Raw genomic sequence first — 17,399 nt, forward strand, 5'->3', positions numbered from 1 at the left:
GGGGTTGAGATCTGGAGACTGGCTAGGCCACTCCAGGACCTTGAAATGCTTCTTACGAAGCCACTCTTTTGTTGCCCTGGCTGTGTGTTTGGGAACATTGTCATGCTGAAAGACCCAGTCACGTCTCATCTTAAATGACCTTGCTGATGGAAGGAGATTTTCACTCAAATTCTCTCGATACATAGCCCCATTCATTCTTTCCTTTAGTGGTCCTGGTCCCTTTGCAGAGAAACAGCCCCAAAGCATGATGTTTCCACCCCCATGCTTCACAGTGGGTATGGTGTTCTTCGGTTACAATTCAGTATTCTTTCTCCTCCAAACACGAGAACCTGTGTTTCTACTAAAAAGTTCTATTTTGGTTTCATCTGACAATAACACATTCTCCCAGTCCTCTTCTGGATCATCCAAATGCTCTCTAGCGAACCGCAGACGGGCCTGGACGTGTTCTGTCTTCAGCAGGGGGACACATCTGGCAGTGCAGGATTTGAGTTCCTGGCGGCGCATTGTGTTACTGATAGTAGCCTTTGTTACTGTGGTCCCAGCTCTCTGTAGGTCATTCACGAGTTCCCCCCGTGTGGTTCTGGGATTTTTGCTCCCCGTTCTTGTTATCATTTTGACCCCACGGGGTGAGATCTTGCATGGAGCCCCAGACCGAGGGAAATTTTCAGTAGTCTTGTATGTCTTCCACTTTCTAATAATTGCTCCCACAGTTGATTTATTTACACCAAGCGTTTTACCTATTGCCGATTCAGTCTTCCCAGCCTGGTGCAGGTCTACAATTTTGTCTCTGGTGTCCTTCGAAAGCTATTTGGTCTTGGCCATAGTGGAGTTTGGAGTGTGACTGACTGAAGTTGTGGACAGGTGTCTTTTATACTGATAATGAGTCAAAACAGGTGCCATTAATACAGGTAACGAGTGGAGCCTCCTTAGACCTTGTTCGAAGAAGTTAGACCTCTTTGACAGCCAGAAATCTTGCTTGTTTGGTTTGTAGGTGACCAAATACTTATTTTCCACTCTAATTTGGAAATAAATTCTTTAAAAATCAAACAATGTGATTTTCTGTTTTTTTTTTCCCACATTCTGTCTCTCATGGTTGAGGTTTACCCACGTTGGCAATTACAGGCCTCTCTAATCTTTTCAAGTATCAGAACTTGTACAATTGATGGTTGACTAAATACTTATTTGCCCCACTGTATATCAAATAGTTTTTTTCCCACTGTAAGTGTAGTGACCTGTTGTTTATTTTTTTATTTTTTTCCGAAAAACACTTTTTTTTCCTGGAGAGCTACAATATTTATTTAACCTTTTATTCAACTTTATGAAATGTTTCTGAGTCTAGGAAATTCAGGCACTTCCGGACCTATTATTTTCTTATTTGTGTGAGTCAATAAAAATGCTATACGCAAGTTCAGGGTTTACATTATTCATTTTTTTACGCAAATTTTTACACTTTTACTGCAAATAAATATCGGCTCCAAAAATCGGTTATAGACCTCTCTAACCACTAATAATCTGTAATGGTCCTGGAAAAACTCATATCGTTCAATCTCTAGTTACAATTTGCTACCATGTAAGGCTACATTCAGACAAAAGGTTTTTATACACTTTTTTGTCATACCCTATTGCCAGGGGTGCACATACATGGTCCGCATGCACGCATGCGTACTGGACGTAGACAAACGTGCTAGCCCTCAACGGCTTCCATACGCTTTTGCGTACCGATGGCTGACCACTGTATTTGCGGCGGACACGAGAAAATAACTTCTCAAAATGTCGAAGAGGCAGGCCACACTGAGTAATTACTTCCGTGTTCCCCCACCCCCGTCAAAAGACAGACAGACGACAGAGACGGAGCTACCAAAAAAAAGGACTTTTGCTGAAAAGTGGCTACAGGAGGTACCATGGCTAGAAGCAAATGATGCTCGCACGGAAATGCGATACAAAATGTGCCGTGAGTATCCCAATGTCGCCGATAAGAGCAGCGCATTTTATGTAGGGTCAAAGAATTTCAGCCATCCAAACTTTGAAAAGCACGAAAAAAACAGAGAGCATGTGGCAATTAAGCAAACTATCGATGTCAGACAGGACCACACTCGCCCTATGGACAAGTGGCGGAATAGGGCGGAATAAAGGTAATGAACAGCGACATGCACTGACAAACGTGTTTTTGCTCGCATTTTACAAAGCTAAACATGCACGTTCAATGAGGTATTATGAGGAAGACATCCCACTTTTAAAAAGGCTTGGAGTTAATGTGGGAGCCGCATAATGCCCTTTATTTTGAATTGGTGCTTTTTATTTCTTTACATTTCACTTCAAAGTAATGGCAATTTTGTTGTGCCAGTTGATGTTAATCAAGCATTAATTGTTAATATAATTAATTAAAGTTAATTGGCTCTAAGTAAAGCTTGTCATAAATTTATCGCATCAGGCGGGTCGGCTCTCAAGCTCAATGAGGACCAAGTCACATCTCCAGGTCCTCCTCTGAGAACCTGGGCAAAAAAATTATGTGCACCCCTGCCTATTGCATTTGTGTGACAGTACAGAACACTTTATATTTTCTGTACATACCGTCCCTAACAACAAGAAGACATGTCGCAACATGTGAAAGTGACCCGCATGCGCATAAGCATAATAACAAAAGACGTAACAAGCAGCCTAAACATTCAGCTCACTGTAAACCTGACATGTTATCAGACCCCGATCTCTTCTGTGACTGAGTCTTTGGCTTCTCTAAACCTATCTTGAAGTCACTTTATGTTTCTCTGGAATTGGAGCCAGGTTCCCTCTCAACCTTCTAGCCAGAAATACTTTCAAACACCGACCGGATATAACTGGCCAGGCCAGTCTTCAGTCGGAAAGACAAAGTCAAGCCAGCTGCCATGGTAGCCCTCAAAACTACCTTTGAATCATTTAATTCCCCTCAAATACTTTTGAGCTATAACACTTTCACTGTCCTTCCACCGCACAACCCCATCGATGTCGTGCTCCTGGCATTTCACTTGTTACTGAGCCAAACAAAACTGTTATCGTTGCTTGAATTCTGATTTGGGATGAAAAGACAGTTAAAACCACATAAGATCAGATTGGAAATGATAAGATTCCATGAGACTTGGCCTGTTTAGACAGTCGTGAAATAATCTTGAACTATTTAAAGGCAAAAAATATCCAATTTAGGTCATTTCAAGCAACGTTTAAGCTAATTCCCACATTCCTGGAGAGCAATTCAGGGTGTAGCCTGCCTACTGCCCATAGTAAGCTAGGATAAACTCCAGCACCTCCTCAACCCTCGTGAGGATAAGCGGCATGGAAAATGAATGAATGAATAACTCATTCAGTTGAAATGGACTGATCTCTAACGTCTATCTCTTTCAATGACAGCCAATGCCGTAACACAAAGCAAAATATTCACGTGATAATATCAAGCAAAAAGGTTTGTATGATTCAGAAAGGAGACGAGCAGTCTGCATTAATGTATATTCAACTCTTAAAAGTCACTAGTTCAATATGTTGCATAAATCCCCATCCACAAAGTGAAGTTTGATTGCCATCTCCCTTTTTCTGGTTGATATGCAGATGCCCGAGTACGTCCGTCAGCACAATACCTTCAAATGGAGCCGTCCAATCTCTGCGGCCTCTCAATTTGCCCACCTTTTTGATAATGTGCACCTTTTTGAAAAGGGGTGAAAGGCAAGGGTAGCGTGCAATTTAGAGATACTGCCGAAGCGCCACTTATGCGGGCCGCCACCTCGCCGTCTTGTCCTCCTTTCGGCTTGCCCTCGCTTGATTATGCGATTGGCCTTGGCAGAGGAACAAATAGACGAGGGGGGAAAAAATGGCAGTGTTTGACACTGCCATTTTCAATGACAAAATACAATCTTGGAGGGTCCGGTAATTCAACAGGGAAGGATTAGCCTCGCGCGAGGTTGCTCCCCCCCCACCACCAGATTAAGACGAAGCCGGAACGCGGGGATCTTAAATTTCATCATCTCCAGCGTTGGGGCACAATGGCGTATTCTTCGCTTTTCTCCTCCATCGTCTGATGAGGGGTTGAGGAGCTCACCTCTCGTCATACTCATTCACATGTACCTGCCTTCGTCTGGAACCACTTAACCTACTGTGTGTGAACATAGCAGTCTTTAAACTACCCACAATAGAATAAACAGAAGTGTATATTACAGCGGCTCAGTACACAGACACACACACAAAAATCCTGAAGTGACAGGAACATTTAATGGAAGTAGGCAACATGTTGGACTAATTATGGGGGTAGACTACACCCTGCTGGTCAGGTTTTGCAAAGCACGCACTTCTGGGTTCTTTTAATGGGTTTACTGGAAAGAGGGTCTGTATATCACCTGAAGAATGAGCAGTGTTGTTAATCTTACTGAAAAAAAGTAATTAATTATAGTTACAAATTACTTCTCCCAAAAAGTAATTGCGTTAGTAACTCAATTACCTGAATGTAAGAGTAATTAGTTACTTGGCAAAGTAATTGGTGATAATAACATTGACCACACTATGTGAAGTTTTTTGTGAAGGTTTTTGGTACAATTGGCCCGAGCCCAATTCTTTACCCTAATTTACTCTTTACCCTGGATCAACTGTTAAAAGTTGTTAGAATTGCTCCCATTATTGCATTAGTTCCCTTCTCTCTACTTTTGACGTATGAAAGTTTTAAAACTGTTTCATCATTTAAAGATAGATTCAAGTCAAGATTGTGCCGATTTAGAAGTATTTTATATAAAAAGTTACTTAGGTTCGCTAGGAAGGTTCTCTACAACAGAGCCGTCCTAAAAAGTCTACTGCTTCAAGATGGCGGCTGTCTACTAACGCATTTAGTGTCATGTCTGTCATTTTGCATCTAGTTATATCTATATACAGTACATGTGGTATCTACCATGTCTACCATAACATGCGGGCGTAGTTTGTAGGCTATCGGCTACAACATGGATTATTGGAGCTACCTAGCATCGCGTCTGCTCGGCGTCACAACTTTCTTGCCTCTCCCCACTCCTGCTCTGCTCTGTCGTCTCGGTGAGTCCGTCTCCCTCAGACTTTTCGACCAATATAGTAACGCATAGTAACGCAAGCCTTTCCGTCCTCAGTAACGGTAACGGCGTTGCCAAGATGAGAAAAGTAATTAATTAGATTACCCACTACTGAAAAAAATAACGCCGTTAGTAACGCCGTTATATTGTAACGCCGTTATTAACAACACTGAGAATGAGGGACTAAATCCTCTTTTACAGGATGGAAGTAGGGACGGAATGAACATGTGTAACCACGTTTCGCAACACTAGTTAAGACTTCACTGTAAGGTTGCCATACATTGCTGCCTGATCATCCAGAAACGGGAATACTTCTATTTGTGGTAATGATTCTCAAGGTTTGTTATTTTCGCCAGATGCATGTTTTCCCTTAGGGAAGGGGTCGGCAACCCAAAATGTTGAAAGAGCCATATTGGACCAAATAAACAAACAAAAAAATATGTCTGGAGCCGCAAAAAATAAAAAACCTTAAATAAGCATAATAATGAAAGCAACAAATGCTGTATGTATCCGTGTTAGCTATACTAGCCTACTATGAAAATGGCTAAGTCGGCTAAAAATACATAAAGAACTACTGGTGCATGATAATTATTGGTCCGATAATTATCGGTCAGATAATAGGAATTATGACGTCATCCCGATAATTCCAATAACATTTATAATAGAACCGATAATATGTACCGTTCTGACTTTACATTTTACACACTAGGTATGGGGAATCAGTTGACCATTTGCGGGGCATTGTTCCCACCTGCTGGTCAGAATAATTCATAGCATCTATTTTTTGTTACCGTAGTTTGGTTCAATCACTTACACATTGCAGTGTCTAGTGGTAGCATTGACAGTCGTGAATGATTTCTGTTACGATTCCGCCTCGGAAATATATGTATTTTATGTTTACTATAACATATGGATGTGCAATATATGTTTACTTCTGTGGTGAAGGGTCATATGTACAGAACTTCATAAGTTGTGTTATAGAAGTCAGGCAATGCTTTCATAGCTCAAGCTAGTGTGCTATGCTATACATATAATAGTTGTGTGTGTATAAGTGTATTTTGCAGTTTGTTGTATATTGAGTATTGAATATGTGTATTTTTCTGTTGTACTTTCACAATATTAAGACGAGTGTATTCCCATAAAAGCAAGAAAAGGCCAAGCCTTGTGGTTTATGGAAGTGCATTCATTCTTAGCTGGCTTTTGGGCAGTGCAGAAGTGAAACGCACTGTTTTGTTCATGTCATTATGAAAAATCTGGTGAGATCAAAGGCAAATCTATGTTGAATCCACCACTAGTTGTTGTTTTTTTTTAAAACCTCCAGGTGTTCAAAAACTCAGGTTATACATTAAAAAAATTATGTATTTATTATCGGTTATCGATATCGGTATCGGCTTTGAAGAGCAGGAAGTTATTGATATCGGTTTCAAAAAATGGATATCGTGCACCCCTATAAAGAACCTTCATGATTTAATGTTTATTTTCCCGGCAGTGCATCCAACACACCACGTGACTACTCTGTTTTCTGATGCCACCTCAAGTTTAACTGCATTACAATATTAATGAATTGTTTCATTGCTTTTATGAAATAATAAAAATGCAATAAAGACATCTGATTTTTAATGTCATTTTTATTTGAGGTTTCGAAAAACAACAAAATGAAACGTGCATAGCATGCCCTTTATCTGGGCATGTCTTTGATTTTCTTTATTATCTCGGTTTTGTTTTTGAAGTCTGCAAATAGGTGTTCTGATATGTTGATGAGTGTCTCCTTCATGTACTCACCATCTGTGAACGGTTTTCCACGCTTTATTATCTCCCGGGTTGCAACAAAACATGCAGCACTAGTGGAGTAACGGAATCACACTTTTTCCCTCACTCCCAAACGAGGTACTCGGCTGCCGGTTTGTTTACATTAGCCACCTGCCTGGCATCCCGCTCTGCTGATAGAAATGTGTGTCGCAAGCTATGACGCAAATCTTAGTTGCCAGAAAAGTTGAAATTTAAGACCTATTCTACACATTTTTACAGCATTGCAAAACGTTAAAAATGTTTGTGTACTTTTTGTCCTCCTACATAAAACCATATCAAAACAAAAAATATATTTCCCTCAGCCATCTTTTTCCATTTTTAAACATTTTTGAAAATGCTCCAGGGAGCCACTAGGTAAGTGCTAAAGAGCCGCATGCGACTCTCAAACCACGGGATTTAGGGGATTAGATCATTAATTAGTGGTGCAATAATATATCGATCGATATGGTGATATATTGCGATACTTACAATCCCATATGCTAGCACCATGAATCGATTTATTGTTTTAAAAATCTGTCACAGCTAAATAAAAAAAACAAGAACAAGATTGCTACCCAAAGTTTCCACTACAAAAGTGTCAACGTTGAGAAAGGCACTCCTTTGTTTACAAAAACATTGTTAGAACAGTGTTGCTGTATTTATTTACAGAAATGCAGCACTAAAATATTCTCATTGTCTGTGAAGACAATAGATTTTGACAGATTGACCGTGAAAGTGCAAATAATTTTTTTTTAAAAAAACACCAGAAAAAGCTGGTTTCTGTCTTTAATACTTGTAACATAGAGTATTGCAGATTAATTCCCTGAATAACGGACTGATAATTGTTGTTCTGCCAAAAGAGGACCCTTGCTGCTGTTGTAGAAGAACCATTTAGGTCTACCACGGATGATTAGACATATTTTAAAAGAAATAACATCCAAATTTCTCCAATAAATGGTTCTCACCTGCTACACTAGCAGTGACAAAGCTTGCCAGAAGCTTAATCATACTTAATCAGAAACCTTCAAGATGAAAAATGCCATCTGATTCAATAGACGCTATAAAAGAACAAATTTAAAAGGATAGATATCCACTGTTTGCTCACGCCAGTTACGAGCTTTTCAACCAGCACTCAGTGGACCTTTTAGCCCAGGATTGCGCCAACAGAAGCTTGATCCCATTACGGTAGCCCTGGGTGTTTTGACTTTGTTTTGATTTAAAGAAGACCGATTGCCAAAGTGTGCTACAACTAAGATGCGACACTATGGTCTGAGTATGTCAAATAGGTAGATTTTTTTAAATTGTAAATGTAGTGACCTGTATTTTTAAGGATTTATTTTTTTTAAGGTTTACAATCCCTCAGAAAACTTGAGTGGGACTTATGGCGTCTAGCTCCCTCATGTGACAGATCGCTCCATATGAAGGGAAACGATACAACACGCCGTGTTGATGTGTTTTTATTTGGTTAATGATCTGCTTTTACTACAGGTGCACGATAAGTATTGGTCAGATAATTATCGGTCCAATAATAGGAATTATGACATCATCCCAACCATTGTTGTTGTAATTGTTTCAGTGTCCCAAAGACTTATTTATACGTCTTATACATTTTTTTTTTTTTTTTTACAAGACACATCTCCCGGGTTCTGATTCAATTTAGCTCCAAAGCACAAAGCTGAAAATCCATTGTAAAGCCATAAAACTGGCCACTGGAGGGCAGTAGCGCATTTGGTAAGACCCGTAACCCGATTCAACGGCAACAAATGGCCGGGCCGCACGGCCGGGGAAGACGACCAAATGGACGTCCAGGAGGTGGACGACCGAGCAGAACAACCTAGAGCAGGGGTCCCCATCTGCAGGGCCGCAGACCGGTACCGGTCCATAGCGCACTTGCTGCCGGGCCGCACAGAAATAATAATTTAATAACGACTGCATTCTGGCCGAATTAACCCTGTGCCCCTGCTTAACACGCCAAAAAATTTGTCAGAACACCGGTCCTTGAAAAAAATTACCCAAATAACACCGGTCCGTGGTGCAAAAAAGGTTGGGGATCCCTGACCTAGAGGACGCCCGGGATGCCAGGCGCTGGACGACCAAGCAGAACGACCGGGACCACCAGTGCAGCGGACGATGCCGTTCAGTCAGTGCTGCTCGCCGAGCAGATCCCGCAGAGACTCAAAAAAGGGAAAAGTTGACCCGGCTGTCACGGCCACAACAGCCACAATATGTGTCAATAAATTGTTACTTTGCTATCAAAAGCTCTATTTGTCTTGTTGTTTATGTTATTTTGTAAAAGGAAGACATTATTCAGATGTTTGGGACGTGACTAAAGCAAAAAATAGCTGTGTTAAAGTCAAGGTTATGTTTGAAATGTATGCTTTCAGAAAAAGCTCCATTTCTCTGTTTTTTCATCAGAAATTGGAAAATTGCTCAAACTAAGCTATTTTCTAATGCTGATTTCTAAAGAATGGAAAACGATATGAACTTACTTTTTTTTTCCTTCTAAAGAAGAGAGTCTAATCTTTCCTTCGGTGGGTTCCATGTTTATATAGCAATAGAACAGAATTTTCTGTGGGCCTTGCCAAATCAGTCAGATCCAGTAAAACGGCCGGGAGCGAAGGGCCTTGCTCCGGTGAAAATGGCTGGGAGTGAATGAGTTAATAAGCCACTTAAAACATCACCATTTCTTCGATTGAGTTTTGAAATTCACTCAAACTTTATTTATTATAATAAATAAATATGGGCACTTTATTTGAAGTCAAAACTGTTCTTGTCTTGAAGTGGCTGGGTCTTTCAGCATGACAACGATCCCAAACACACAGCCAGGGCAAAAAAGGAGTGGCTTCGTAAGAAACATGTCAAGGTCCTAGAGTGGCCTGGCCAGTCTCCAGATCTCAACCCCATAGAAAATCTGTGGAGGGAGTTGAAAGTCCGTGTTGCCCAACGACAGCCCAAAAACATCACTGCTCTAGAGAACATCTGCATAGAGGAATGGGCCAAAATACCAGCAACAGTGTGTGAAAAGCTTGTGAAGAGTTACAGAAAACGTTTGGCCTCCGTTATTGCCAAGAAAGGTTACATAGCAAAGTATTGAGATGAACTTTTGGTATTGACCAAATACTTATTTTCCACCATGATTTGCAAATAAATTCTTTAAAAATCAAACACTGTGATTTTCTGTTTTTTATTTTCACATTCTGTCTCTCATGGTTGAGGTTTACCCATGTTGACAATTGCAGGCCTCTCTAATATTTTCAAGTGGGACAACTTGCACAATTTGTGGTTGACTAAATACTTATTTGCCCCACTGTGGGTCTTTGGTAACTGGAAAGTAGACACATATTCTTCATTCTCTGTGGATAACGACCAATTTTACTGCAGCTTGCAGAGTTTCATTGTGTGGCAACCATGTTTTAGTGCCAGTGATGGCAATGTCCGTCCTATCTAGTTTGACTGGGAGGGGTGGCAGGAATCTTTCACGAGTTCAAATAGATGTCTTTTGCCGTCAAAGGCAGCGAAAGAGTTGAAGAGCAACCAGAATGATGAACGTGTCTATCTGGCGGCATTCCATGACTCATTTCTGCACTGTGATGAAAGTGGTCATTAGTCAGGTATGCGGTTAGGAACCTAGAAGAAGTCACGCCGCCTCTCTTTGCTCTGGTCCTCTTGCGCGTCTCCCACGCTCTGACCGCGCAAAAGCGGCTGACCTGCTTGTCACGTCTGCCTTCTATCAAACACCAGAAGCACCCCCAAGCACTTTCTTATGTTGTCCGTTTGATGTGCACAAAGAAAATGACGAGGGGGGGCGGAGGGCTGAGAGCGCCCACTCACCTAGCATTCTTAATGTGCCGCCCACATTCTTGGAAACGTAGCTGAGTGAGGGATCATACACCTTTTTTCACACAAAATATAGTGAATACCTGCTTATCCCACAGGTTATGTTCCAGATGCTCAAAGAGTGGGTAAAAATCTATGGTATAGAAAGATCATGTCAAAAATACTTTTGTAGTTTTAACCATCGCCTACGCGATTAAACATATTTGAACTAGAAAAAGCACTTAACTAGAAGCAGTTAATTTGTACAGAACAAAGTCTGTATTTCAGAGTCTCTGTTCATGCCCTTTAAAGGCGAGGCAGGGCCTGAGTGTGTAGGTGAATATCTGGGCATGAACAGTGGCTGGTAGCAGCTGAAGTGCAAGTGAAGATACTGTAGGGATGTGTCTGTCTAATATTTTATAGAATCTTTTAATCTATTATATTGATGAATTAAATAATCGCATAAAGATTTAGGTTACATTTACAGTGGTATGAAAAAGTATCTGAACCTTTTGAAATTTCTCACATTTCTGCATAAAATCACCATCAAATGTGATCTGATCTTTGATAAAATCACACTGGTGTAAAAACAGTGTCTGCTTGAATTAAAATCACCCAAACATTTACAGCAGACATGTCCAAAGTCCGGCCCGGGGGCCAAATGCAACCCGTGGTCAAATTTCATCCGGCCCCCAGCCTCTGTCATAATATCAATAACGTCTGGCCCACACACAGACTTAATAAATTGGTCAGCAGTACTGCTACCAGATTATCTTACACACTAAATGCTGCTCCTCATTTACCCACGAAAAGGCAGCAGCACTCTAAGCAACATTCCCCCGTGTGACCCTTTACTCCCAATTTTCTAAAATGGCGACAATCAACAAAAAAAGAAAGTTGACTGCGACGGCTGGCGCTTCAAAGATAGGTGGAAATTGGACTATTTCTTCACTAAAATACGCAACAACTGTCTGACTCACTTGCAAAGAGACAGTCGCTGTTTTTAAAGAGTTCAATGTGAGGCGATATTACCAAACAAGACACGCTGACATGTATGACAAGATTACAGGGAAGATACGTAGCGACTAGCGAGAAATTGAAGCAAGTTGAAGCTAGTTTAATTTCACAGCAGCAGTATTTCGCAAGAGCCAGAGAGTCGAAATAGAACGCCACAAAGGCTAGTTGTGAGATTGTTGAAATTATTAATTTAAAAAAATAATAAAGCATATGTGACACACAGAATGGCTTGCTAAAATTTGCTTAAATATATTGTTCTACATAAAGAACGTCAGCCAAGGTCGGCCCCCCACATTTTTACCACACCAAATTTGGCCCTCTTTGCAAAAAGTTTGGACACCCCTGATTTACAGGTTTTCTTATTTTAATGAGGATAGCATGCAAACAATGACAGAAGGGGGAAAAATAAGTAAGTGAACCCTCTGCCTAAGGAGACAAAGAGCAATTGAAACCAATTTTAACCAAACGATTTAAGCCAGGTGTGTGCCCAATCGCTGATGAGTGGTTTAAAGCTGCCCTGCCCATTATAAAACAAACACCTGGTAAGAATTGTCACGATGAGAAGCATTGTCTGATGTGCATCATGGCTCGGTCAAAAGAGGCGTCTGTACAACTGCGATCAAGGATTGTTGATTTGTATAAAGCTGGGAAAGGATACAAAACCATCTCGAAAAGTCTGGATGTTCATCAACTGACAGTTAGAGATGTTGTCTAAAAATGGAGAGAGTTTGGCACTGTTGCTTCTCTCCCAAGGATGACGCCAAGAGTTCAGCGCAGAATACTCAGAGAGGTAAAAAGTACCCAAGAGTGTCTGCTAAAGACTTACAGAAATCACTGGCACAGTCCACTATCTCTGTACGCACATCAACTACAGTGGGGAGAACAAGTATTTGATCAAATACTGTATATATACTACCCACTGTATATGTAAAACTATTGCCAAGAATGGTGTTCATGGGAGGAAGGCATTAATGTCTAAAAAAAACATTTTTGTTTCTTTAATGTTCGCAAAAAGGCACTTGGACACTCCACAGAAGTTCTGGCAAAATATTTTGTGGACTGATCAAAAACCAAAGTTGAATTGTTTGGGAGTAACACACAACGTCATGTGGAGGAAAAATGGAACAGCTCACCAGCATCAACACCTCATCCCCACCGTGAAGCATGGTGGAGGGAGCATCAATATTTGGGGCTGTTTAATGCCTCAGGGCCTGGACAACTTGCAATCATTCATGGAAGAATGAATTCAAAAGTTTATCAGAATGTTTTGCAGAAAAACCTGAGGCAATCTGTCAGACAGTTGAAGCTAAAAAGAGGATGGATGCTGCAACAAGACATTGATCCAAAGCACAGAAGTAAATCAACTTCAGAATGGTTTCAGAAGAACAAAATCCACATTCTGGATTGGCAAAGTCAAAGTCCAGACTTGAAACCCATTGAGATGCTGTGGCATGACCTAAAGGCAGCGATTCATGCCACACAAATAGCAATTACCCATTGCAAAACAAATAAATTATAAATACAAATCGGAATTACAATAATATTGTAAAGACTTGGGTTCTAACGTGGCAGTTGTGTTTTGCATGCTGCTCCCGGACGCACCCTGTGACTGACGAGGGTGTGAGAGGTGCTTTCTCTTTCCATGTTCTGCTGTTGTTGGCGCCGGCTACGGCGAACAGTAGCCGTGTTGTGTTGCACAAGTTCTGAATTAAATGATTAAAAACCTGACAAAGCTGGTGACTTATTTGCCGATGTTACAAAAATAATAAGAGTCACACTCCAGATCGTTGACATATTTCGGCCGGATTGTCAAGCCAGTTCAGTAAATTCCCTGACGTGCACACCACGCTCATATTTTTCTATCATTTCCTTTTTAATTTCAATGGTAAGCATCATTTAAAAAAATAAAGAAAATTTCACCACCTGCACTACCCTTCTTGAGACCCATGTTGACTTCCTAACTTAACTATAGACTACAGTTAAGTCAGGAAGCTATAAAAACATATATTTTTTAAAGGAAATAGTCATCCATTTTGTCTTCATTGTTACTTACAACATGCCGAAAAAAGTGACATTTATCTGATTAATCCTTTAAATAATCGATTATAAAAATTTAACGTTACTTGAAGCCCTAGTACTCAGAACACCGTAGCTTAAAGTTCTCAATCTAAAACGGAAAACGTAGATGCAGAATTTGAATTTAATACAGAACCCAGTGAAGCAAAATTATTGTATTTTCAGGTTATAGCACCTAGCTTTGCTTTCTTATGAGGTGAAAAATTACATGGGGAACATTCTCCTTCCACGATTGTGTTACTGCAATTTACACTGAACAGCGTCAAGCAGAGTGGAAAGTACAGACTGTGAAGACACTTGCTGTTGCCAAACACAATTGCACTATCCAGGTCTCAGAAAAAATAATGCAGCAAAATACTGTTGTTTCACCTAGCTAAGAAATTCCTCCTAAAAAATACATTACCAAGTGTATTAGTATTTAAATGCACGAACTTGAGTAACATCGTTTTCAATAGTGCCAAAGCAAGTCAAATCTTGCATCAGCAACTAATATGTAATGTCGCTTTGTAACCACACGATGGCAGACACTGCATGCCAGAATGATGAAGACTGGCTGGCGAACTCTTCACATTCAAAAAGGCAGCATTCAATAAACAAGTTGGCAGACAATAAATTTTGTAATGGCAATGTCACCTCAGCTAAAATGTACAAACAAGCTGACTCACGTTTTCAATGACAAACGTCCATTCTTTGTCTTCGAACTCCTCTGCGTGAGGGTCCTGCAGAAGAAGAACAAAAGATAGGATTATTAAGTCATTCACTACATTGACGGCGATAGACGTCCAATCCATTTCGGACTGGGATCGGCTGGCTCACTCGCTGCCCAAATGCTTTGTTAATGATTGTTTAAAATGGCTTCTTTTCGGACTGAGGCTTGTCACCAATCAATATTGCTTACTGTCAAAAAGGGGAGACAACACTCTAGCACACAGACACTAAAAGCTTTTTCAGTTTCTGGTAAGGTCCTAATAGTTTAAGTGGAGCTCATTGTTTCATTACTCACTCGCCAATTGGCAAGCAGCAAGGCTTATGTATGACATAAGCAACACTAAATACAGAAAGTTAAAAAGGTACCTTGAAGAGCGTGACTGTGATTTCAATGTTTTCTGGTACGGGCCACACCACCACACCTCTGTAGGGATTTTTGATGCCAGGCTGCCAGCTGTGAGACTGCAAGACGAAGAGAACACAATCAGCATTGACTACAGAAAATGTGATGTGATTACCCCAAGGCCTAACTAGTCTGAGTACTGTACTGTCCCCAGGTTACGAACGAGTTCCATTCCTAGGCTGGCGATGTAACCACGCAAGTCAGAATTGACCCTTTAAGTACCTCTAAACACAAAATAACTGTCCAAAAACATGTACAAAATACGTCATATTAATACCATCAGGTAAAGAATAAGATACTGTGAGGTACGTTGTGTTTAACTCATTCGCTCCCAGCCATTTTCACCAGAGCAAGGCCCTTCGCTCCCGGCCATTTTACTGGATTTTGACTGATTTTGCAAGGCCCACAGAAAATTCTGTTCTATTGCTATATAAACATGGAACCCACCAAAAGAAAGATTAGCCTCTCTCGCAGAAAAAGTAAGTTCATATCTTTTTCCATTCTTTAGAAATCAGCATTAGAAAATAGCTTAGATTGAGCAATTTTCCCATTTCTGATGAAAAAAACGGAGAAATTGAGCTTTTCGTGAAAGCATATATTTCAAACATAACTTTGACTTTAACACAGCTATCTTTTGCTTTAGTTAAATCCCAAACATCAGAATAATGTATTCCTTTTACAAAAAAGGAGAAACAACAAGACAAATAGACCTTTTGATAGCAAAGTAACAATTTATTTACACATAACTGAAAGATGACGCTGTTCTGGCCGCGACAGCCGGTTAAACTTTTCCCTCATCGCCGCCTGTCTCATAAAGATGAATTTTTTTGAGTCTCTGCGGGCTCTGCTCGCAAGCAGCACGGACTCAAAGGCATCGTCCGCTGCACTAGTGGTCCCGGTCGTTCTGCTCGGTCGTCCGCCGCCTGGCATCCATTCGGTCGTCTTCCGCCGGCGCACCAGCCGTGCAGCTTGGCCATTCGTTGCCGTTGAATCGGGTTGCGGATCTTACCAAATGCGCTACTGCCCTCCAGTGGCCAGTTTTATTGCTTTAAAAGCTTTGTGCTTTAGAGCTAAATTGAATCATAACCCAGAGATGGGTATTTTTTGTGCTTTTAAAAAAAAAAAAAAAAATGTAAAAGACGTATAAATACGTCTTTGGACACATAAACATTTAAAAATAGAACGTATTTATACGTTTTTGGGAGCAAATTAGTTAATGCCGTCATATTGGATGACTATTAAGGCTTATAAAAAAATTTTTTTTTTAAACGATTCGGGCTTTACTCGCGAGTGTGTCGCTTTGCTGAGAGAAAAGGGCGCTGAGGAAAGAGTAGCAAGGAGAAAGGGGGGGATATCATGGCCGCTCTGGTCACCTCTCTCAACACGAGCCCGCCGTCCGAACTAAAAAAGAAACGGATCGGGACTCGCAAAAGGAATCGGGGGGCAGCATGGCAGCAGCAGCATGAGGGCAAGGAAGTAGGAAGTCCGAAAAATGCGCCAGGGAAGAACCAAATGTTGAAGCGGGCATCATGACCCTCCCTAGCCGAAAAGGGCGCTTCTCGGGCGGACACATGAGAACCAGCGATGGCAGCTGGTGGCTGCTTGAGCACAGTCCGAAAAAGGAGCTTTGTCGGCGGTAAGAGGAGAACCGGAGGTTGGGACGGGCATCATGACCCTCCCAAGCCGAAAAGGGCGCTTCTTGGGCGGACACATAAGAACCGCAAATTGTCAGGAACTGCAGGGCGGCGGCGACACTGCTAGGGGAGGAGGCATGTCATGAACTAGGTACTTTTTACGCGCCTAGAAATAAAAAAATCACGACTGGAGACAGATTGGTGGACAAGGCTTCAGCGTCGTAAAGTCAAAATGGCGTAAATCGGGTATGCCGTAACCAGGCAACTACCTGTATTTTAATAATGTTAGAAGGCCATCTAGTGGACATAAGCAGATGGTCACGGTATCTAACTTCTAAATTGGTGTAAAATATTAATAATGTTACAAACCTTCGAGGATTTCCGCCGACTCCTGCGGGTCCAAACCACCACCAATTTGTCTGGTTGCCTGAAACACATGACAGGAAAGGGTTGTGTGAGGGGGGGAAAGTGACAGTGATTCGTTTCTTTTCACACCGATATTTTGCAAAATATTGGCCTGTGATGACAAGAATCAAGCACTATTTCAAAATGTCGCTCGCTCAGATTCTGCCAAATTCAACCTTCCAAGTTTATTTGGCAAAACCTGAAACGTTGCTTTCAGATATAACATTTGTTTTCCCTTTACATTAAGATAGTATTGATTAGGGGTGTGACAAAATATCAGAATGGTTATACATCGCGATACTCTGTATCCCAAAAGGTTATTGATATGCTCCCGCCAAAAATCGCTATATTCATTGGCCCCTACCAGTCAAAATGGATTGGACGTCTAGCGCCGTCAATGGCACTGAAACCAGAGCATTCACAGCCGGTCTTCCTGGTTTGGGGGGCATTTATAGGTCACTTCCTGTTCATTTAGGGCATTTACAGGTCCCTTCTTATTGA

At 41.1% G+C, this 17,399-nt stretch overlaps 1 protein-coding gene across 5 annotated transcripts in view; it reads right to left on the minus strand.

The window, feature by feature from the left end:
* ehbp1 (EH domain binding protein 1) overlaps positions 1–17,399 on the minus strand; it is a 490,476-nt gene that overhangs the window by 358,444 nt on the left and 114,633 nt on the right. For all 5 annotated transcript variants that reach the window (XM_057847483.1, XM_057847485.1, XM_057847482.1 and 2 more), the window contains 3 exons: positions 16,863–16,920; positions 14,823–14,918; positions 14,414–14,467 (listed from right to left, as the gene is read on the minus strand). In XM_057847483.1, coding sequence (XP_057703466.1) covers positions 14,414–14,467; positions 14,823–14,918; positions 16,863–16,920 — 208 coding nt within the window. The remainder of the gene's footprint in view (positions 1–14,413; positions 14,468–14,822; positions 14,919–16,862; positions 16,921–17,399) is intronic.

The sequence above is a fragment of the Corythoichthys intestinalis genome, chromosome 10, assembly GCF_030265065.1.
Source record: "Corythoichthys intestinalis isolate RoL2023-P3 chromosome 10, ASM3026506v1, whole genome shotgun sequence".
NCBI lineage: Eukaryota > Metazoa > Chordata > Actinopteri > Syngnathiformes > Syngnathidae > Corythoichthys > Corythoichthys intestinalis.